Source organism: Monodelphis domestica, chromosome 3 (genome assembly GCF_027887165.1).
Source record: "Monodelphis domestica isolate mMonDom1 chromosome 3, mMonDom1.pri, whole genome shotgun sequence".
Taxonomy (NCBI): domain Eukaryota; kingdom Metazoa; phylum Chordata; class Mammalia; order Didelphimorphia; family Didelphidae; genus Monodelphis; species Monodelphis domestica.
The window spans coordinates 448,795,661-448,820,528 of record NC_077229.1 but is presented as its reverse complement, the minus strand read 5'-3'; the positions used below and the strand labels follow the sequence as shown (position 1 = coordinate 448,820,528).

General features: G+C 36.2%; 1 protein-coding gene across 2 annotated transcripts in view; it reads left to right on the top strand.

The window, feature by feature from the left end:
* Positions 1-24,868, top strand: part of MROH2B (maestro heat like repeat family member 2B) — a 96,798-nt gene that overhangs the window by 17,654 nt on the left and 54,276 nt on the right. For both annotated transcript variants that reach the window (XM_056824572.1, XM_056824573.1), the window contains exons 10-17: positions 8,841-8,954; positions 10,568-10,641; positions 12,270-12,392; positions 13,091-13,204; positions 19,892-20,045; positions 20,232-20,272; positions 22,230-22,371; positions 24,769-24,812. In XM_056824572.1, the coding sequence (XP_056680550.1) occupies positions 8,841-8,954; positions 10,568-10,641; positions 12,270-12,392; positions 13,091-13,204; positions 19,892-20,045; positions 20,232-20,272; positions 22,230-22,371; positions 24,769-24,812 (806 nt within the window). The remainder of the gene's footprint in view (positions 1-8,840; positions 8,955-10,567; positions 10,642-12,269; positions 12,393-13,090; positions 13,205-19,891; positions 20,046-20,231; positions 20,273-22,229; positions 22,372-24,768; positions 24,813-24,868) is intronic.

Here is a 24,868-nt window from a genome sequence, read left to right as displayed (position 1 = left end):
TTCAAATTTGACCTCAGGAATTTCCTAGCTGCAGAACCCTGAACAAGTCACTTAATCCCCCATTGCCTAGCCCTTATCTCTCTTCTACCTTGGAACCAATACACAGTATTGATTCTAAGATGGAGAGTAAGGGTTTTAAAAAAAAGATCACTGAAATAATTTTTATGGCATCAGGTATTTTGACAGAGGAAACAGTGTATTAGAGTGGAAAGGGCACTGATTCTGGAATCAAATGGCCTGGGTTCAAATGTCACCTCCAAACCTCCTGGGGATCACTTTCCACAACTAGAAAATTAAGGGAGTTAATTCAATAGCTTCAGAGATTGCTTATCTCTATAATACTTTGGAAAAGAGCTCTAAGCTCCCCTTTGACTGCCTTGTCTTGGATTAATAGCTGACTTTATAGAGTGTTTTAAAGTCTGAAGTATTTTACATGCATTATCTCATTAATCTATGAAATTCTAATTATACTTTCTCCAAATGTTTAAGAATCTGTTATCCTACAATCTTGAAGTTATGTCTGACTTTCCCAGTTTTCTTTTTCTTATATTTAATGAACTCCAACATGGAATGTTCACATTCCACTCCCCTACCCCATCAAGGTTCCCATCATTACTGCTTTGATAAACTACTTATTAGTCTGAAGGAGGCCTATACGTTTCCCTCAATGCTTTCTCAACCTTTTGAAAATCAAGAGGATTGATTCTACCTAAGTGACCCTACATAGATCTCTTAACCTCTAAGCACCTTATTATTTCTCTATGAAGTATAAAAGCAATTCTATGATACAACTGGAAAATTGCTTTGCTACTGGCTAGCACAAGTATGTCCATGCCCCTGACAACTTCTTAAATATGGCTCAAAATAGCTTTCCAGAATGAATGTCTATACCATTTTTATAGCTTCACCAACAATGAATTAATGTGCCTGTCCCTCTAACATTTATTATTTTCCTTTTTGGTCAACTTTGCCAATGTAATGGGTATGAGATAGCAACTCAGAAATTTTTAATTTGCATTTCTTTAATTTGGGGTTACTTGGAGTATTTTTTAATGAGGCTAATGATAACTTAGATATCTTCCTAAGAAAGCTCTTTGCTGGGGGCATCTAAGTAGCTCAGTAGATTGAGAGCCACGCTTAGAGATAGGAGTTCTTGGGTTCAAATATGGACTCAGACATTTCTTAGCTGTGTAACCCTGAACAAATCACTTAATTCTCCATTGCCTAGCCCTTACCACTCTTCTGGCTTAGAACCAATACTTAGTACTGATTTAGAAGGTAAGGGTTATAGAAAAAAAAAGAAAAGAAAACTCTCTTCTTGTATTCTCTGCCTGATAGACTATTAAACTTGCTATCCTTAAAAGTAAATAAAGCAAGGGGCAGCTGGGTGGCTCAGGAGATTGAGAGCCACACTGTGGAAAGGGAGGTCCTGGGTTCAAATGTGGTCTCAGGCACTTCCTAGCTGTGTGACCCTGGGCAAATCACTTAACCCCCATTGTCTAGCCCTTACCATCCTTCTGCCTTGGAACTAATATATAGTAATGATTCCAAGACAGGAGGTAAGGGTTTTTTTTTTAAGTAAATAAAGCAGTTGAAGCAGGAAGAAGCTTTATAAAGTTCAAAACTTGTGGGTCATATCATAAGGCATCAAGAGAGAGGGAGAACTCTTTTCTCCTTCTCCCCCAATCCATTGGCCACACTGTCTTGTGAAAGAGCTGCTCATTCAGGAATTGAAAGTCACTGAAGCCAGCTGGAAGACAGGTCTAGTGAGTAGAGGATATAAAGAGGAAAATTTATGGTACATATGAGGAAAAACTTGACAACACTTAAAGGTCTTTAAAAAAAGAATGAAAAGTTTCACGAAGTAGTGAGTTGTGTGTTCCTGAAAGTATTGACTCCCGAAAGCAGAGAAGAAAACTAATTGTGAATACCATGAGAAATAAAAAAGACTTTGGGATGCTGAATTGATAGAGCAATGACTTGCTTTCACCACTTTTATTCCCTATATCTGTGCCTAAATACCAGGATATTTTGCGTGCCCATTATTCCCAACTGTATCCATTTGAGGTATCATCTTAGGGAAGACCTCTGTTTTGAGTTAATTGTATCTAGTTACTATTAAAGGTCAGCACCCTGGTCAGTGCTTGTAAACTATAATTTCAGGAGTCAGAAACCACAGAGAACCTATGAACTATATTTAGTAATCAACCTCTGAAATCAGAGTTAACCCATAGGGAAAGCCAAGCTACAAAAGTGCTGAGCTGTGTGGGATGGGAATAGTTCCCAGAAACAATGATGTACATGTATATCAATCCCCCAAACCCTAAGTAAATGCCCTGCCCTCTCTTCTCTACCTTTTGAAAGCAAAGTTGAAATCCTATGTCTTGCCTGAAGCAGAACTCCAGTTACTTTGGTATGCCTTCCTCTGAATTGTAATAGGTTCTACCCTATGGTTTACCTTTGGGCTGCATAATAATCTTATCCATTTGACTTGGGCATTTCTTATATATGGAGAAATGCCTTATCTTCAAATGAATTTAAAAGATAACATCCTTAAGAAGCTGGATTATCTCATACTAGGTTTCTTGTTCTCTGTAGCAACTCTTGTAGGCTCTCAAGGAAATAATATTACAGGCCATTTGATCCAATCTTGTACTTCATAAAAGAACCTCATCCATAATATAATTGGCAAACAGTGATCCATTTTTAAAAGTTCTTTTATTTAAATACTTTCAGCAACATGGAATTCACTACTTTGTAAAACTCTTCATTCTTCTTTGAAGATCAAGAGTTATTGGAAGGTTTTTCCTCATGTGTGCCATAAATCTAATTCCCTGTAACTTCTACTCACTGATCCTGGTTCTTCCCCTGAAACCATATAGAAAAAGTCAACCCTTCTATAAGACTATAAGAGAGCCCTCCAAATATTAAAGGACAGTAATTATGTTTTGTCTATGTATATTCTTCTCCAGAGTAAATACTTTCCAGGTTTGTTAACCTTTTTCCTTTTTAACTGGTTTTGAATCTCTTTAATCATCATGGTTGACTTCCCTCTGCATGTATTCCAGTTTGTTAACATCTACTTTAAAATGTGGCACCCAGACCTGAATACAATATTCAGAATATGATCTGATTAGTTGGGAGTACTCGAAAACCATTGCCTTCTTTATAATTCTCTTAATGTACCCTAAGGTTGCATTAGCATATTATTGACTGATATTGAGCCTGCAATCAGATCAAATCTCCAAGTCTTTGCTGACATGAACTGACTCTAAACCAGGTCATCTCATCCTGTGCAGTGTCTCTTAAAATATGTAGGATTTTACATCTTCCTCTATTAAATTCCATATTATTAGATTTGGCACCTCATTCCAGTCTGTTGATGTCTTTTGGGATCCTGATTCTGAATTCCACTTAATTAACTATCCCTCCCAGCTTAGTGTCCTATGCAAATTTGATAAGTATGTCATGTCTTCCTCCAAATCATTGATAAAAAAAATAGACAGAATAAAGGAGAGTACTGAAGTATGCCACTAAGGATGTCCCTCTGGGTTGGCATCAGTCCTTTAAAGCTACAGTTTGAATGCAGTTGAATAATTATTCAGCAAGCTACATCTTTTGACTTTTTTCAGGCCTCAGATTATTCTAGGCATTAACCTTCCAGAAATTAGTTTTACAAGCCCATCTCTCAATTTTTTATTTGTCCTTGGTTTAAAAGCTGAACTCACTGGTGGCCTCCTTTTGAAAGCACATCTTGTTAGTTTTTCCTCTTCTTCCTCTTTACAGTAATTATCAAGCACATTAGGAGAAGAATTTTGTTTCAAAGAGCCTCTCACCTTTTTTCACCCATTTTCCTTTTTTATTGTCTGAAACCATGAAACCAGGCCTCTTCTCTGAACTTTTTGAAATTTCTTTTCCTAAAGTCTGAGGATATTTGTTTAATTCTTAGATGACCCAGTCACTTTTTTTTTTACCAAAGTTTCCTTCACTTTTACTGTCACCCAGTTCATTTTGGGGAATAAAATGTATATTCAGTATGGTGGGTATTCTCATTGCTTTTTCTACCTTGTGTTCTGTATAATGATCAATAAAGTACATCAGTACTTTAACAGAAGCTTTCTTTTAGTAAAATGAAATTTTCAGTAGAAAGAGGGATGGCTGTTGTTTCTGAATATTGCAATTTTCTTTCTATCAGGTGTAGTAGGAAACTTATCTATATTCTCCATCTGACTAGGCAATTTAAAATATACGACAGTATCACATCTTTTTGCTATCCATATGGCCACTTACCTATACCTCAATGGTGACTTCAAGCTGCCAGATCTCATGATGCACCCTAGGCTCTGTCAACTAGCTTAATCAGAACTGCTTCTGGGATGAATAACAGATTTCCTTGCATCTACTAGCACCTAGTCCATAACTATATGTTTGTCTTTTTTTCCTCACCCATGTAATTTCAATTATGATTTGACCCTAAGGTTATCTATGTAAGTGTAAATCTTCATTGTTTGTAATACTATTCTGTTATCTTTTTTATAAGTTCTAATGCTTTTGAAAAAATATATATTTTCCATCAAAATATTCTAGGTATGAGTTCTATCTCTCCAAGTCTCAAAGATATTTCAGTTTTTTTTATATTTTGAAGAATGTGTGGCCTAATCAATATAGGTACTCCCTCCAATGATACAATCAAAACTCACTTAACTTCTCATCCCATAACATTTCCATAATTGACTTGTAGAGAATTCACTTGATATAAAGTAAAAGAACTGTCCATCTAGTACCTCAATTTCTTTTTACCTACTTTTTCAATACCTTTTTCTGATAGATCCTTTATTAATCTCTCCTCCACAACTCTTTGTTGATAATACTATTAAACTATTGTTATATTAAAACCTATTTATACCCATGCTGACTTTTCCATTCTCCTTACGGTGAAAAGAAAAAACCTGAATTCTTTGGAAATTTTGGTATTCTTTTAATCATAGTCATTATTAATAGCTTTGTTAATCAACAAGTAGACAAGAATTATTAAGTATCTTTTATATGTCAGGCATAATGCAAAGCACTGGGAATACAAAACAAAGGCAAAGATAGTTCCAACTTTCAAGGTGCTCCAAGTCTACTAGTGGAAACAAGATATAAACAACTATGTATAAATGAAATAAATTGGAGATAATTTCAAGGAAAGGCCCTACAATTAAGGAGAAATTGGAAAGGCTTCTTGCAGAAGGAGAAACTTTAACTAAGACTTGGAATGAGTCAATAAAACCAGGATGTAGGGATGAGCATAAGGACAGTGAATGATAATTTGGAGTTGGGAGATGGAGTATCCTTTGTGAATAGCAAAGAAATCAATATCTCTGCATTGTAGAGTTTGTATGGAGTATAAGGCATACAAAAACTTGAAATACATGAAGGTTATTAAGGTTATAGAATGACAAAGAGAGGATTTTTCATAAAATAGAGGTAACAAGGAAAATTTTCAGTTTATTGAATAGAAACTGTCTGATAGAAAAGATAGAATGGAATGGGAACACTTGTGTATATAAAAGAGCCTGAGTACAACAGTCCTGGAAAGAATGTCCAAAGAATCTGTGTTATCCAAAAAAAAAGTAAGAATCTCTGTGAGTGCAAGAAGAGGAAAAGCGTGGCAAAATAAAAGTCTGAAGACAGAAACAAGTTTTTTTTTTACCTATAAAGCAGGCATTCATGAGTCTACAGTGGAAGGAATGGGCAAATTTGGGATGGATTAATCACGAGGGAAGGGATAGCTGGATTGAGAAGGATAGAAGCAAAGAAGGAAGTAGTAGGCAGTGGGAAATGAGGCATTAAATGGAATTTGCACAATGACATCTGGGGTTTCAAAATCACTGGGACAAATAGGGTGTAATGGGTAGGAGTATGTTAATTACTGAAGAATAAATACTGGTGTACTATCACCATCCATAAAGGAATGGGTATGGATGTGGAGCAGGTTAATAGAGCAGAGTGAGCAGTGAGGCCAGACTTTCTCATGATATAGAAGTTCCAGTCAAGACCTCACCTGTCATTAAAGTTAAGCTCAAAGTGAAGCTGTCCCAGAGAATTAGGCATCTGGTCTGTAACTGGAAGTGTGGATGGTGTAGAGAGAGCAACCATGTAGGAGCAAGGCAACCAGTGTGGAGTTATTGGAAGCTAGTCCTATTGATGTTTGTTTTTTTTAAATGAACTTTTTTTTGTCAGAACCTTGGTGTCTTTATAGCCATGCCCAATTTCAAATTCAAATTACTGATCTCCTCCTGTTCAACTTTGAACATTTGCAATATCTGTTCAAGCTCATTTTTACTATTGGAATAGCTCCATGGGTTGTCTATTCCACATACTCTTCAGAAAATAGGAATTCTTCACCCAATTTGTTTTTCCATTGTGGATATAATTGGAACAATTTATAAGTTTTTGATTATTTATATTTTCTCAAATTTTTTTCAATAATAATGAGGTCTATATTTTTGAGCATTTGGTTCATACCCTGAGATCCTTGACTGAGTTAAAAATCAATTCTTGGTGTCCTCAAAATTATATTGATTGGCACAGATCTTCTCTGTCTAGCTTGGTTCAGCTGTTGTTCCCATATTTTTTTCTTTTTGCTGTCATTTCCACTTCCTTATGTATTACACTGTGAATAGTTATTTTAGAATCCAAATGAGGATGTTCTACAATCATTGATAGAAAATCAGACCTTGTTATAAAAATCTATATAGATCTTTCCATTTTTCTGTTTCTTTTCTTCCTTCCAATTTCAGTGATATGATTCAATTGAATATATGTCCCAGATTTTCTAAATTTATTTTCTCTATACCGTTTCTCTATGTTTTACGAAGTATCATGTTCTATAGTCTCCCAGAATTGTTTTCCCTTTGTCCACATAGCTTCTTGCATATTATTGTTTATATAATTCTGTAACTCTGCCACTCTCCCTCTCTTTTCCTGCAACCATGGCTGGGTTAACTCACTCTTTGATCCAGCTTTTATTTTCCTTTACTTCAAGTTATTATTATTAATAAATCTTATTAAATATAATACTTAGAGTATTTGGATATTAAATTTGGATCTTACACTGATGTCAACTATTGTGGCAATGAGGATGATGATGGTGATTATGATGATGACAATGATAACAGTAAGTATCATAGATCTTACAATATGTTAGAAAAAGTATATAGGTCTTGGCAGATTTCATATGCCTTGGTAGGTTCTTCTTCACATTTGTTACACTCTCTAGAAACAGCACATTTTCTTCTCTGCCTTTCTTATCCTAAACTACTTCAGGAAGGAATTGCCACCAAGATTCATTACTTTCTCCTAAGGCCAATATTGATTTCTTGAGGGTCCACTGCCATGTTCCAGAAGCTAGTACATCTAAGTATAGAAAATAATAGAATCATACAAGTTTAGAGTTGAAAGAAACTTTAGAGATAATCTAAAGCCATCAATTCATTTTAAAGATTAAATGTCTATGATCATATAACCAGGCAGGACTGGGCCTATATATGTGTTAAATATACTTTTAAAAGTGGCTCCCTCATCCTTCTTTGAAACACATGTTACTTATGACCTTAAAAGCTCTCCAGAGACTCCATAAGAAACCAGTGAATTTTATGTGGTTGTTTTTCATAAATATGTAAATAACTATTAACAACTGTCTTTACATCTTTGGCTAATGGTATTGGCAGGCAGGTGAAAGGAGTTGAGACCCAGCTTCACGAAAAGTCCTGATCATTAGTCCAATATGATCTGCAGTGAAGGGCCATGCATACACAGTCCAGAGAAAGAAGGGCACAACACATTCCTTCTTTCCTCTCTGGCTCTTCCACCAGTAAGTGAAAGAATGAAAGTATACTAACTATGAACAAAGTATTGTTTTAATTGTGTTCTCTGAAACCACCTTTAAGCACAGGTGGGGGATTGAAATAGATAACAAACATTGTCTCAATGATTCTATGACACTGAAGAAACTGTGATCCGATGAGACACAATTACTGAGAAAGCAACAATACTTATTCTGTGTTTTGTAAATGGAAGAGTTGGAAGATTAGAGGAAAATGTGGGCTGGACAAAAAGCAAAGCCTCTTAATAAATAAATGAATGAATGAATGAACAAATAAATAAATGAATAAATAAAAAAATTAATGAATGAATGACTAGAAAATAATAAAATATAAAATTTAATGTAAAGATACAATCTATTATGTCAACATAATATAATATGTTTGCATGCTATATTAATATATTAAATATATAATTATATATAAGCCTAAAAATTAATAAAACTCCTGAAATGTAGTAGTAAATTGCCTAGAAGATTCTGTCAGCTTTCTAGCAGAGGCTGGATGACCATTACTTGGAGACATTGTAGCTAGGATTTTACCTTGGGTCCTGTTACAGGACAGCTATGAGGAGTGCAGAAAATACTGAATTTGGAATCTGTTGTCCTGTATTTGAGACCCAATCCTGCTGTTTACTCTTCTTCTTTAATATTTTCACTACTTTTATCTTCTTTTATCTTGTTTTCTCCTCCTAAAAACTGAGGGATTTAAAGATCTGAATGTAAATTCCACTTCAGACATTTTATAGATATATGTCCCTTCCACCTCAAAATCTATGACCTAGGAGATGCATAAAGTCCATTCCAACTATAAATTCCTTGATCTCAGACTTCCATCTCTGATTCTGTATTTTTTGCTCATAGTAATGACACAATCTGAGATTTTACTTTGATAATCTGCCATTCTCTTCACATGTATAACTTGATATAAGGTTAAGTCCTCACTGACCCCAAGATTTCTCAACTTCTGCAGTGCATTCCAACACAGGAGACTTGCTAGAATTTTTTGAAGAACAAGTGAGAACCTGTGATGAGTGCATCCGAGTGGGAACATTCTCTTTTTTAAAATCTGCCATTGATGCTTATGGTAAGTAAAAGAAAAAACTGAAATCTTAAAGGTTTCCATGAGATCCGGAAGCTTGCCCCCAAACCCTAGCATAGTCCCTTTTATTCTACTCCATTAAGGCATGAATTTATCTTTATTCTAGTATTACTGAGCTTTGAAATCTTAGGTTCTTCAAGTCATACATTTTCATTTCATTTCATTTTTTCTTCTATCATGTTCATATAAAATTGTTACACTGGATAGGTAGCCAGAAGCTTAATTTTTCCTCCCTAAAGACATATTTTCCAGAAATCATGCCTTTTTCCCACCCAAGCCCAGCCTGGCATCACCCTCCATCTACCCCCTCAACCCCCTATCCCTGCATCATGATTTGACTGCAGTGCCTGCTCCTCTCCTCCCCCAAACAGGTGTAACCTAGCACCTGCTTACCAACCCACCCAGAGCCACCCTCAGCATGTCTGAATGTTATATTTCCATCCATGTTGGAGAATTTTCAAAGCACATGAGGGATTTTCTCAAGTCTGTGAGCTATCGTTGTTTGTTGACATGCCTCCATCAGCTGTAAAAAAACAATTGCTGCCACTGCTATAGCTGTGGATGATTACAAGTCATTAAATGACTTTTACATAAACTATTTTCAAAGCACTTCTACGTAGAACATTGTGATGGATCTTCACAATTGTTCTGTAAGGAAAGCAATGAAGCTATTGTTATCTCTGTCCCTCCGATGATGAAATTGAGGCTCAGATAGTTTAAGGGACTTGCCCAAGATCCCACATCAAGTGAGATCTGGAAAGGTAGGAAGGATCAGGTTATGAAAAACTTTGTGTCAAATAAAGGAAATTTGATCCTGGGGTCACAATTAGAAGCCAGGTCTTCTGACAAATTGGTAATGCATTGGAGTTTTACAGAACGCGAATGCAGAAGAACAGAATACACTGGTGAGAAGTAGGTAGAACAAAAGAGGATAAAATCATACATAGGAAAGAAAAGAAAAACGTTAAGCATTTAATACCCTGGGGAGTGCAAATAGCCAGTTCCAAACAAAGTCAGACAGCAGTCTTATTGTTTAAAGAATTAAATAAGAACTGGATCATATTCAAATGAACACAGCATGTACAGACAATGAAGTAACCAAAAAACAACTAAATAATATAGAATTGGGGAACTACATATGATTTGGGGATGAACTTTAGTCATTGAAAAGATGAGACTAAATGTTCTTCCCATTGCAACCTATTTATTGCTACTGAATTAGTCTAGGCATAAATCATATATTTGAAATCATTATTACATATAGTTAAGAGAATTTAACAACAAAAAAAAAATTAACCACTAACAGGTACTCAAAGGAATAAAAGCAGTCACATTGCCCAACAGCACTTACTAACATATATCAATGATAACACACTTTAAAGGGATTAAGCAAAATCAATGAGAATGAGTTCAAAAGTGAACAACCAAAATAAGTGAAGGGTTGGAAAATTCATTGAGAAAGCAGAAGTAACAACTATGACTATCAATTTTAGGAAAGGAAACTTTGTGATATCCTCAAATGTTGGAAGAGTTTTCTTGAGCCTCAGAACAGTATAGGTTCCTATTTAATAGTACCTCTTCGTCTTTGTGTTTTTCAGAGCCCAGATTGAGGGATTATATTATTATGGTTGAAAGGATAATCAAAATCGCCATGGATGATTTCAGTATAAAAGTAAGAGCTTGGATAGGATTTTTTATTTGCTTGTCAGAAGAGGAATGAATTAAATGGTCATGAGACTTTGAACTGTAAATGAAAATAACAAAACGTTGGTAGTGTCAGAGACTCGAGGTCTAAAATTCATTTTACTCTTTTTCCAAAAGAAAAATATACTCCACAAAACTGAAATTCTAAAGAGGAAGTAGATTGCAGAAGGAAACATGATAAGATACGTTTGACTTAATCATGCCACTGAGTCATTTCAGTTGTTAATAAATTGCCTACTACTATCCCTAACATATGTTCAGAATATGACACACAAGCAAATTCTAAAGAAATCTTGAAGAACAAGACATTAATTATTTCTCCTTAAAAATTAATGAAGACATTTTTATTCTTTTATTTTATCAAGTGTATACTGCGTTCCTAAAACAAAATGCCTTGCAGATAGGAGGTGCTCAGATAATTATTTGATGGATAAAAGTCTCAACTAAAGAAAATTACAGACCTTACACTAGGTCAAGTTAATTGGAAGTAGTGCCTAAAAAAACCCATATTATCTTTGAACCAAAATTCTCCTGAGAGTTTTTCCTAACTAGTTTCTTCCTTGTATATGGTGATTGCTTTTTAACTAATCATAAATGCTCCATAAGAAGTTGTGGCTTGATTGACTATACAGAGTGATCAGGCAGAATCAGTAGCCAGGTTATCATGAGATAAGGATCAAAAGAGAATTCCTGGGCAGGTCAAAGGAAATGTCACTGAATTTTTAAAGGCAAAGCTAATCCAAGGAAAAATTATAAGGTATATCTCAGTTCCTCTGCAGATGTCCAGTGTTCTTATATTCTGCTCTCCCTTGTCATCATCCTTTGCTCAAATATTCTCCTGCTATCCATCAACGAAGAGCTTGGATTTCAGTTGGTTGAGAGGAAAGCCACAAGATAAATTAATTCACTATTATATAGTAAATAACTGATTAAGCTCTAAGCATATTGATAACATATGCATATATAATAAAGATCAAACTGCTTACTACCTCCACAAGGGAAAACGAGATGATTTGGATCTTATATTTTCAGAAAATGTATGTTGAAAATCATTATTACATGTCATTGGGAAAATAAAATATCTTTGAATTTAAAAAAATAAGCATGCTACTACTCTGAGCATTTGTAAAGAAGAGGTCATGTTTTAGTCTAAAACGAATGTATTTCTTGTCATAGAATTCAAAATGATATGGTAGAAAATAGTTGGCTTTGAGGGATATACACTCTGCTTTCAAAAAACATTCTAATTGAGGGAAGCATGTAGATAATCCAGGGCATACAAGATATACAGAGTATACGAAAGGTGACCAGAGGGGCCAGGAAAAGCCTCTGATAGAAGACATACTTTGAGCTGGGTCTTGATGGAATCCAGAGTAGCCAGGAGGTGGAAGTGAGGACCAGTCCAAGCATGAGGGACAGCACCAAAAAAAGGGGAAGGGGGGTTGAGATGGAATATATAGTATAATGGTCAAAGAATAACAAATAGCATGTTCTACTGTTAAAGTACTCCCTATTTGAGTCACTCAAAAAGTGAAAAAAAATCAAGTTATTTTCTGTCCAATATCATAACTTGTGTACATGGTCCCATTGTTTTAGGTGAGGACTGCCTCTCTCCTCCTCATCCAGAGCATGTGTGAAAAGGGCTACCTGGAAGCAAGTGAAGGGTGGCAGCTGATTGAATACATCTTCTTCCAGTTTGCGTTGTCCAGAAGGAACATGGTAGGATTCTGAGTGCTGCATTTTCAGTCTATTAATGGGCCAGAGTGTATTTCAGTAACTAGTTCTTCATTTGTATCTGACTCTCTTCCATCATCACCCTCACCAAAACACTGCTCCAATAAAATAAATGAGGCTTACTGTAAACTTTCTGAAATTATAATTGGACCTTGGCTGACATGACTCTCAAATCTAGTGTAGTGTAAGAAAGATCAGAAACTATATAGACACTATTCTCTATGATGCTCAGACTGGACAGAATTTTCAGGTAGTGAGGCCTGAGGAAGTAGGTGTTGCCCCCTCAACAAGCATAGCTAGTCTAGAAGACTGTGTCAGTCTATTCACTCAAGGGCATAATTGATTTATTGGCTTTTTGTTTGTATGGTAAAAAGATCCCAGAGAATACAAGAAAACATTTTTTTTACTGAAACAGAAAAACCTGAGTTTAAACAAATGATCAACATAAATAGCACATATCAAATAATAATAGGGTTTTATACCCAAGTACCCCACCAAAAATGGGGACCAAGTACTGGAAACAGAACATTCTTTTCCTATAATGCCATTCATAAATCTCCAACTCCTTTAAGCCTAGTCCAAGTTTTTGACCAAACATATCTCCCATCAAGAATTTTTCAAAGTAAAGTACAGTGACAAAGGATCTGATTCTTGGCAAGTGACCAGTTTTGTCTCTCTTAAAGTTGGATCCAATAAAGCCTGTCACTCCGGAGGACTTAATAGCAGAAAATTCTGTCCTGCAACTTAGTGTTGAAATCCTGCGGGGAATGGACCCACTAGTTAATGGAATGCCTCAAGTAAGTAACCTATTATTGTTGTCCTTGAGCTAGAAATTAAACCTTTTTTCGTGGGCATACCCATTTGTGTGTACTGAGTTGTTATGGACAATTCAACCCAGCTGGAAGTCCACTATTTGATCAGCCATAATCTGAGGCTGGAATCTTGGATTTCACTTTCAAGTGAATAAAAGCAGCATAGTCACCTAATTTACATTAGTCCCAAGAGATCTGTTAGCCTCCTCCAAGCCCTACTTGTTCCCAAGATTTCTCTTTCCCTTACTTCCTTCCACTAAAACCTTTTCATTACATAATATTGATAACTGGTATAACATTTTGACAGAATGGGGTTAATCATTTCCTAAAACAAACATTAATGGCAGCAGATGATTTATCCATTCAACATTTCAGCATTCCTTTTTGTGTCTATAACACTTTGCTGGCTTCTTTGAGTCTCTTCTCTCTTTCACTCTCAAATTTTTTGAAAAAAGTAAGTATAGGCCTACTGTCTTGACTTCCTCACCATTCTTCAGCCTACTCTAATCTGCCTTCCCTCTCCACACTCCATTAAGCTGTTCTTTCTAATAGCACTTCTCGGTTATTTTCTGATCATGCCTTCTCTACTTAGATCACATAATTTTCTCTTCCTCCATAGAGGAATTTGAACTCTGCTCCTAGAACCACCTTGGGCTCTAATTGGTGAGCTCTCATCTTTCCCCCCCCCCCACTCCTGAAACCAAGCCTCCATCTAATTTCCTAACCACTTGGTTCCTGAGTGTATACTGCGCACCTCACTTCCATCTCCCCTTCATGTGTTGCCTGCCTTCCTTCAAAAATAAAGTCCTTGATGTCAGAAAATATCTTACTTATGTGCATTCATATCCCCAGCTCTTAGTATGTCTGACACATAATAAGAAATGAATAAATGCTTTATTTTTGTAATGACATCATCAATGACCACTTCACTGACCACAACATTTGACCCTGTATAATACCCCCTCCTTCTTCAAACTCTCTCCTCTCTGGCTTCTATGACAATGCATTCTTCAATTTCTCCTTTGACTATTCTATCCATTGTTTCACTGTGTTTCTCATTCACTCTTCCTCTTCTGCCTCCTCCTGGATCATTGACATTCCCTAATGTTATATTCTTGGAAACATGACTCTTTGCACCTGCATGACTCCCTTCCACATCTCCCCCTATCAAGTGGTCATTCAGCCTTCCCCAAGAGAGCAGGAGTAAGGGAAACTCACTCACCCCCAAGCACCCTACTCTCCTTGGGAATAGCTTTCATTACTAGGTTGTATTTTTTCTATACATGAAGTTTAATCTGCCTTTCTGAAACTTTCATCCACTGCTCCTAGTTTTGCAACATTTTGACTACTAGGCAGACTTTCCCTAATCTTCTATTATCCAGGCTAAGGGTCCTCAATGCCATCAAATAATTTTCATATTGCATGCTCTTACAGCCCTTCTCCTTTCTTCAACCTTTCCTGAATACTCTCTCCCTTATCAATAGAGCTGAACATAGTTGACTCCTTCATTATGGACACAATGACTTTTCTTTAATGAAGCATTGAGAGTTTTAGCATTTTTGACTGCCAAATCACACTGTGGAGACATTATGAGCTTTTGATCTCCTAAAGTTATGTGGATTATTTTTTCAGATGAACAGTTGTCTAGCCACTCCCTGTTTATAATAACTTGGGAAGCTGACAATCTGAACCCAAGAGTAGGATCATATTCATGCCTATTAAATTTAATGGTATTAGAAATGGCCCAAGGTTCTGGCCTGTCAGGATTTTTTTAGAATCTGACTCTGGCATCCAAAATGTCTCTCATACATAGCTCATATAATTTTCAAATTTGATATGTATGACATTCTCATCTTCATTCAAGTATTAATAAAGTATATTAAATAGCATTAAATAGAGGAAGGAACTGATTCTCAGGGAACATCCTCAAGATGTTGCCTCCATGTGAACTTCAAAGCATTAATAATTGATCTTTTGGTCCAATTATTCAGTGAGTATCTACATAAATGCCCTATCAGCTAGCTCTCAGGTCTCCATCTTGTCCACAAGAGTAGCAGGAGGCTTTTTCAAATTTCTGACTGAAATTATAACTAAAGAATTCTATTTTTCTGCAAGTCTAATAAGCTTGTCAAAAAAAGAAAAAGAAAGAAAATGAAGCTAGTCTGGCCCCTTTCATTCACAGCTCCCTTTTCTAGATGTTCACTGACCTTCTGTTTAATAATACATTCTAGAGTTTTATGAGGAATCCAATTCATGCCCACTGGTTTAGAGTTTACAAGTTTCATTTTCTTTCCTCCTTTTTTTAAAATTGAGCATTTAGCCTTTTTTCAGTCTGTATTATTGTTCAGTCTTTTCAGTTGTATCTTACTCTTTAGGACTCCATTTGGTTTTTTCTTGATGAAGATACCGGAGTAGTTTGCCATTTCTTTCTCCAGTTCATTTTACATATGAGGAAACTGAGACAAATGGGGTTAAGTGACTTTCCCTGAGTCACACAGCTAGGAAGTATCTGGGATAGGCTTCAAATGCTTCAATAATCTCCCCCTTTTTAGCATCAATATTATTAGTACATTTGTCGCTCAAATGCTCTCCAAAAAAAAGAATCTCTGAGGAAAAATAAACACAGTAAAGCAAAACTCAACCAGTGAAACTAGAAAAGTATGAACAAATTGAAATATTGCAGGAATAAAATCCTATTAACTGGGGCAGCTAGATGGTGCGTTAGATAGAGTGCCAGACTTAGAGACAGAAAAAACTCATCTTCTTGAATTCAAATCTGGCCTCAGACACTAACTAGCTGTTGGACCTGGGCAAATTGCTTTATTCCATTTGCCTCAGCCTCTTTATTGTCAAATGACCTAAAGAAAGAAATGGCAAACCACTTCAGTATCTTTGAAGAGAAAACCTCAAATGCCATCAAGAAGAATTAGACATGACTGAATAATATATTAATTGGATAAGAAAAAAAGGGAGAGATAGGAATAAAAGACAACTAGCTGCCCGGTTTCAAGTTTCAAAACCCAAGTCCCTTCTTTTCTATGAAGCCTTCTCCAGTCTCCCTGGCCATAACTCTACCTCCTTTCTCTGAACTCCTGTAGCACTTATTTTATGTGATCCTCATTTGGCCCTTAGTATGTGTGGTGATTTTGTCAAGTTCTGGCCCTTAGCCTTTGGAGGTTTCAAAGCCCTCAGAAGACCAAAAAAAAAAAAAAAAAATATATATATATATATATATATATATATATATATATATATATATATATATATATATATATCAGAGAAAGAGAAAGCCAATATCTCTGCAGCAGGGTCTGATCCATAAATTCTGGTAAGTGATTCCAGAACTCTGCCAGAGTTATGTGGGTCCTCTTGCCAAAACTTAGAGTATTTAGCTCTGTTTTCAATCACTGATAAAAGAAAGTTGTTGTTTGGGATTTTAAGTTCAAGCATGTAGTTTATTTTTATGAAGCTTAACTTTGGTTCTAAGTATTTCAACCTCATTTCTGAAATACTTTCTTTTAAAAAGAATTATACAAGAGCAAATGTGAAAAAATATTAAATTATGAAGACAGACTCATTAAGGCTCCCTTTATATATTATATACCTGCAAACAAGTCAAGATTTTTCAGAATAGAATAAACTCATAGTGTGGCTTAGAAAGCAATGCAAATTTATTACCATGCTATCAAAGTGGGAGACAACAAACTTTCAAATAATTTAAGAGGACAGAAAAGCAATCAACATAAAATGCTGAACTATTTCAAAATTAGAAAGTGGCTCAATAAACAGAACTGCTCTAGAGATGTCTATACATTCTAACTGGGTTGTACAGAATTTTCATTTTAAGGGGGATTTAAGGGTAAATAAGGATAGTTCCCAATCCCAACTGGGACAAAATTCACCTTTACAATATAAATGTTTTTTGATGATGTTAGATGGCTTAAAATCATGGAATACCATAATCTCAGAAGACATTGAAAGAGCCCTAAAGGACAGAGGGAGATGTATTTTGGGTATAAATAGGTTGCAGCACATTACAGTCATGACTTTCTTTTAAAATGTGGCATGTGCCACAGTGTCTCAGTCTCTGTGTACAACATTCTCCTGGTTCTGCTCCTTTAACTCTTCATCAATTCCTGGAGGTCATTCCAGTTCACATGGAATTCCTTCAGTTCATTATTCCTTTTAGCATAATTAAATGTAATGAACTTCTTTACTAGCAGCAATGCAATGACCCAGGATAATTCTGAGGGACTTATGAGAAAGAGCACTATCCACACCCAGAGAAAGAACTGTGGGAGCAGAAACACAAAAGAAAAATAACTGCTTGATCACTTGAGTCAATGGAGATATGATTGGGGATATTGACTCTAAACCAGCGGTTCTCAACTTCTCAGTTTGTAGCAATGAGAATACATAATGCATGTCAGATATTTACATTCCAAATCATAACTGTAGCAAAATTACAGTTTGGAAGTAGCCACCAAAATAATTTTTTGGTTTGGGGTCACTGCAACATGAGGAACTATATTGCGGGGTCACGGCATTAGAAAGGTTGAGAACCACTGGTCTAAACAATCACCCTAATGCAAATATCAATAATATAGAAATAGGTCTTGATCAATGATACATGTAAAACCCAATGGAATCGCTCGTTGGCTACAGGAGGGAGGGGAAAGGAGGGGAGGGAAAGATCATAAATCATGTAACCATGGAAAAATATTCTAAATCAAATAAATAAATAACTCTAAAACAAAAAAAATGTGTCATGAAAGATATTACTAAGGACCTCTATCAAGAAATTAAAGGATAATATGAATGGTGAAGGACATAGTCCAAGAGTGATAGCAGTATCTAGAGTGTATATATAAGGTGTGGATAAGGCTCCTCTAAGATATGGAAGTATGGATGGGCTGTTGTTTTGAGATCAAGTATTAACTTTATCTTGCCTCATTATCTTATCTTATCTCAGCTCTCTGCTTCTAGACTTTCTCTCTCCACTTCTGCCACTTACTGAAATAATCTTTTGAACACACATATTTGTATGAAATGAGGTGTTGAATTAGAGTATTAAAATATCTCACAGAGCCCAACCAAAGGACAACCTAAAGGATGTAAACATTCTCACATGCTCTTGGAGTTTGTTGTAACTGTACTTGACAAAATCTGACACAAATTCACTAAATAAAATATTTGTGAAACCCAAATTAAGTTTTCTTTTTTCATTGGGCACATTTTTCTTTAAAAAAAAAACTTTTCCAAATGTGTTTTATTTTTAAACACTGTTACCAAAACATCACTTTGGGGGGTTCTTATTGAAAGTCAAAATATTTTGTGAATATCTTCACCTATTGCTTTCAATGTGGTTCATACTGAAAAATATGCTTCAAAAAATTTTAAACAATTAGGGTAATACAACTATTTGCAAAGAGGATTATTTTTAAATAAACATGCATTCACAGTTATCACTGACCTTGAAACATTTCTTAAGGGCTCTCCTCTTCAGATGCAATTCTGAGAGGACAAGAAATTTGGCTTTTATGCTTTATGCTTGAAACAACAATTTAATATGGGCCTATCATGCATGGTAATGTGCTTGGTGGTAGCTTAACTATTCTGGATTTCAATTTGGAGTAATGCAAATGGAGGAAATATACTCTAAAACACTAAGAACCATCCCCAAATAATAAATAAGCCAGAGTTAGGAACAGTTTTCCAAATATTTGAAAATTATAAATGATCATGGTTTTTAAATGTTGCAAAGCATTAATAGTAAGAGAAATGCAAATTAAAACAATTCTTAAATTTTACCTCATTTCATACAAATCTTTGTTTTAGTAAGACTTATCTTGGTAAGTGGGAGGGGTGGAGAGAGATTCTAGAAACAGAGAGCTCAGATAAGAGACTGGTGCAATAATCCAGATTTCAAGACTTAAAGCATGAAATTAAAAGACCCCGGGGAAATGAGAAAGAAAAGGATTCATTGGAGAGATGCTAAAAGACAGAATTGTTGAGATAGTGATTTGTCAGACATGGAACACAGGAAACAGAGAAAGGCCAAATGAATACAAAGTTGAAAGTCTGAAGAGAGTCATTACATGTGAATTTGGACTATTACAGTTTTTCCAGAGACCTGGGTCTAAGCTAACAGTCAAGATTGCTATTCTGTAGATCTGGTAGATTCCCTCAGGGCCATTAAGAATAAAATGACACGGAGCCCTCTCTTAATGATTCCATCTCCTTAGCTTCCATACAGGGATCACCGGTAAAATTTCTTTTATGATCCAGAGATTTTATTATAATGGAATTTGTTGGTAACAGGATTTGATTTGTATATCTAAAATCTGGATGTATAGTATGATGTAGTCTGGGCTCAGAGTCAGGAAGCCCTGTATTCTAGTTTCACCTCTACATGACAAGCCATTTCAAATCTCCTTTCCCTGGGCAATTCTCCAAGGCTACAACTGATGGTTGTTGGTCTGTATCTCTGTGCCCCAGATTCCTTATATGGTTGTGAGAAATGGAGAGAGACCAACACAAAAGGAAATATACAGAAAGAGACAGACAGGAAAAAATGAATACTAATGAAACTTTCTAACAGGAAAGGAAGATTATAGAGATAAATGGAAATATATCGCCTAGTCTTGATCTCTTGCCCTGTCTTTTCTATAGGTACTATGGCCAAAACTCCTGACTTTTGTGGTACCATTGGAATATTGTGGACTTCTGCCCTATCTGTTTAATATCCTTAGGATCCTGCTGATGGCAGAGGAACAGAAGCAAAATGGGGAGGAGTCAACAGCCCTTGTCATCTCTGCTGGGCCAGGTTCGTTCTTAGAAAACAAACAACAAAACAAAACAAAATGCCTCCTGTTTCTCTTGTCATAGAAACATTCCCCAAAAAGACACAGTTTTTCCATGCTATCTAACTGGATTCAAGAGAAAACACACTCTGAATCCAATCAAAACTATTCTAGTCCCACTCATCCTACTATTTAACTTCTCTTTCTAGTGAAACTTCCTTCAACACAACAGCTGCTGGCTAGACTTCTGGTGAGTGAATTTTAACAAAGCAGTGGAAGAACATACAGGAAGAACACTGGCTCTGAAGTTAGAGGAAGTGGGTTTAAATCCCAGGTCTGTGGCTTATGGTGTGTGTGGGACCTTGGGGAATTTATTTAAGCTTTCTGGACATCCACTTGCTCCCTTGAAAAAGAAAGGAATAGAATTAGATGATTTCTACTATCTCCTTCAGCTTTAAATATATGATCTTGTGATTCTACATAGATATAGGCAATTCTGAACCAAATTAGTTCTTTTCAGTGTCCATTGAATAAAATTATCATTTGTACTAATAATACTAAAGAATTATCAAATCTCTAGCCTAGTCAAGATCTTTTTATTATCTTCTTCTCTTTTCTATCTTCATATCTTTTTCTCATCTACTTAATTAGTTTAACCTATAATAAATTAAGTTGCTTCACCTAAGTTTTACTTCAAGGCTTCATCATGGTGGACCTGGGTTCACAAAGGCTATGGTCAGTGGAATGCAAACCTTGGCAGGTATCACCGGCTTTGAGTCAGGGTGGTGAGATAAAGCATGAACCTGGCACCCTTGTCCAGCTAGCTAAGCCTCATTAAGCTAGGCTTATCACTATAAGATTGGCCATCAAGAGGGATAAATGAGTGCAATCATGGTAACTCATGAAGACCTTCTCCTAATGTAAAAATGGGTTTTGATCTGAATTGATGGAAAGAGCATCCACACCAATGAAATCACATATCCTTAAAGAGTTGAAGTATTACTGAACAGTTATGGGATGACTATAAATGTGAATCAGTTAAGAACTCTAATCAGTGCAGTGCCCAAATGATACCCACTGGACTGAGAGGTGGAGAATGGGACACATTTTGGAATATAGCCAATGTGATAATTTGCCTGACTATACATATTTATTGCAAGCTTTTTTTCAATGCGGTTTTCAGGAGGGAGTAAGAAAGGAAAGGGATAAATATTTATTAAGCATCAACTATTTGACAGATATTGTGTTAAGTGCTTTACAAATATGTCATTTTATTCTCACAACAACCTTATGAGATAGGTGCTATTATGATTCCTACTTCACAGTTGAGAAAACTGAGGGAGACAGTGGATAAGTGACTTCCAGAGGCACATAGATTAAAAATGCCTGGAACTTAGCTTTGAATTCAGGTATACTTCAGCCCCAGAGAGGGAGTGAAGAAGTGAGAGTAGAAAGCAGAGAAAAAAAATTATTATTAACTTAAAAAATCAAGTAAAATTTCTAAATAAAGGAAATCAGTATCTGCACAAGCTATTGGTTGGCTGTTGTCTCACTCTCCTACTGAAGGATGTGCTTTCCATTATACTGCCAGTATCCATCTCTCAGGTGCCCATTTTTCAAATGTAGCTTCCTGATGATGACTCAGAGTAATTCACATTTGGATTTTTCCCTTTTTATCCTAGTAAAGCAATTTGACAATATTTTTAAAGAAAACTCTGTGCTAGGTACTAGAAATATAAAGACAGATAGAAAAAAAAATGGTCCCTTACTTCAAATTGCCTATATTCTACTGGAAATATTCATAGTCCAAGAGGAAAAAGAAGAGAAGAAAAATAGATCCTGAGTTGATTGATTCTTTCCTTGGATTCATTCCTTAGTAAGCAAAAATATCAGACATTAAAAATTAGGAGAGGGGGCATCTGGATAGCTCAGTGGATTGAGAGCCAGGCCTAGAGATGGGAAGTTCTAGGTTCAAATCTGGCTTCAGACACTTCCCAGCTGTGTGACCCTGGGCAAGTCACTTAACCCCTATTGCTTAGCCCTTACCACTCATCTGCCTTAGAACCAATATACAGTATTGATTATAAGACAGTAGGTAAGGGTTTAAAAAAAAGATTTAGAATCCAAAACAAAATTTATGATGAAAGGGAAGTGAGCATGCTAGAAGAGAACCATTGCAACTGCCATTTCCTTTTCCCAACCTGCAGGTGATTGCTGTCTTGGCCAGTGAGGGACAGCCTTGTGGGACTGGAGCAGTAGGTCTTCTAAAGAGCATGCCCAATATCATCCATCCAAACTTAATAGATCTTTGGAAAGAACTCATTCCTAAGCTGCTTCTCCCATTGGAAGGTAAAAAAGAAGTGGGGTCAGGTTTGCAAACAAAGAAAAAAGAACCAGTAGGAATTCAGCATCATATGCTGAACTCTAAAATAATTTAATTACTTTTAGACAATATTAACATTGGATTTACATGAAAGTTGAATGAATCAAATTGTTTCTACAAATGGTTCCATGTCCTTTTTTCTCTGCTGACAACTTCCCTATTCATTAGAGGGAAATGGGCTATATTTTTACTATTTTCTTCTAGATTGAGGGATTTTTTTATTTCAGCATTCCAGGAAGTGGTAATTAAAGGAAACAGATGGAAACCATAGTCTTAATAAAGCACCTGTATCATTTTGTGGACAAAATTTCTTTTCTAAATTAAAAAAATGTATTCTTGACTGAGAGAGAGAATATATCTAATGGTACAATATAATACAAAATGGGTACTTGCATATAAAAATAAAAATTATTTCATAGTATTTCAAAAAAGTATATAATGATTACTCAGATCACTTTCAAAACTGTCCTGCTTGTCTGTGCTTCCTTATGTTCCCTCTGTTCATTAAAAATTTTTTCAATGGCCAAAAAAAAAAGCACCTGTATCATGATGCAGATAATGTGGTCATTTTATAGTCATAAAGAAAATAAGAAAGGAAATAAGAAGCCATGGGTTGTGATATGGATAGAGAATCCCTTCCCTCCTGCCCAGCATTTCAAAAATTTCCAACTTGATATTATCTGAGAAATTGTTCTCAAGCAAGAAAGAAGAAGGTCTAGAAGAAATTGCAGAATTCATTGGTTCAAGCAGCCTGGCAAAGTAAGGGCCATTCCACCAAAGGGAAGAGCAAGAGCATAAAGAAAGAAACAGACAAAATGACTCATGATTCCATTAAGTATAATGCCAGGGCCCCAGAAGAATTTTACTAACCTCTTACTCACAATAGGTTATCCAAAGATGTTCTAACATTTGCTTACCTAAAATAATGCATTTTCAAAAGATTCTAGATGATTCTAGACTGATACATTGTGGTACAATCAAATGTAATGGACTTCTCTACTAGCATCATTGTAATGACCTAGGACATTTCTGAGGGACTTGTGAGAAAGAACACTATCCACATTCAGAGGAAAAATTGTGGGAGCAGAAGCACAGAAGAAAGACATTTCCTTGATCACATGGATATACAGGGATATGACTTGGGATGTAGACTCCAAATGATCATTCTAATGCAAACATCAACAACATGGAAATAGGTTCTGATCAAGGACACATGTAAAACCCAGTGGAACTGTGCGTCGGCTATGGGAAGGGGTAGGGGAGGGGAGAGAGGGAAAGAATATGATTCTTGTAACCAAAGAATAATGGTCTAAATTGACTAAGTAAAATTAAAAAAAATTTAAAAAGAATCTTCCCTTCAAGGCATAAATTTTGATATGGAAATAGTCCTACTCTCTTTACTGCCTATTATAATAAATTTTCTTTTCTGAGTTAGGTTGAATAGGAAGAAAGAAAGAAAAGGAAGGAAGGAAGGAAGGAAGGAAGGAAGGAAGGAAGGAAGGAAGGAAGGAAGGAAGGAAGGAAGGAAGGAAGGAAGGAAGGAAGGAAGGAAGGAGGGAGGGAGGGAGGGAGGGAGGGAGGGAGGGAGGAAGGGAGGAAGGGAGGAAGGGAGGGAGGGAGGGAGGGAGGGAGGGAGGAAGAAGGAAGGAAGGAAGGAAGGAAGGAAGGAAGGAAGGAAGGGAGGAAGGGAGGAAGGAAGGGAGGAAGGGAGGAAGGAAGGGAGGAAGGGAGGAAGGGAGGAAGGAAGGGAGGAAGGGAGGAAGGGAGGAAGGAAGGGAGGAAGGGAGGGAGGAAGGGAGGAAGGGAGGGAGGAAGGGAGGAAGGGAGGAAGGGAGGAAGGGAGGAAGGAAGGGAGGAAGGAAGGAAGGAAGGAAGGAAGGGAGGGAGGAAGGAAGGAAGGAAGGAAGGAAGGAAGGAAGGAAGGAAGGAAGGAAGGAAGGAAGGAAGGAAGGAAGGAAGGAAGGAAGGAAGGAAGGAAGGAAGGGAGGGAGGGAGGAAAAAAATATCTATTGGAAAATACAGATGAACCCCCAATTATGATAATATTCCACATCCAAAAGTTACCCAATTCAGGATGGAATCCTGGAAGAACTGCCCAGATCCTAGAGAGACCTTTCTGGGTGCTGTGTTGAAGTCATGTTCAGAACAAAAGACTTGGGTTAAATTCACAAATCATGCCAAAATCTATATCCTTCATCTCTATCTTTTATTTTAATGTCAACAAATTATGTCTATTTACTTTCCCTCTAAGCATGAGCTATCTTTGTTATATATAAATGTACCATAATGCTGGGAAATTAGAAATTGTGAATATGTTCTAACTGTGATTACCTTGGAGTCATTGAAACAACTTCTTTTTCTAGGAAACTGTTACAAAGTTGCATTGTGGGAGGACATGCTGCTGGAGGTAAGGGTGACTTTTAGTTATAATGCCACTTATACATCATCCTATAACCTTTACTT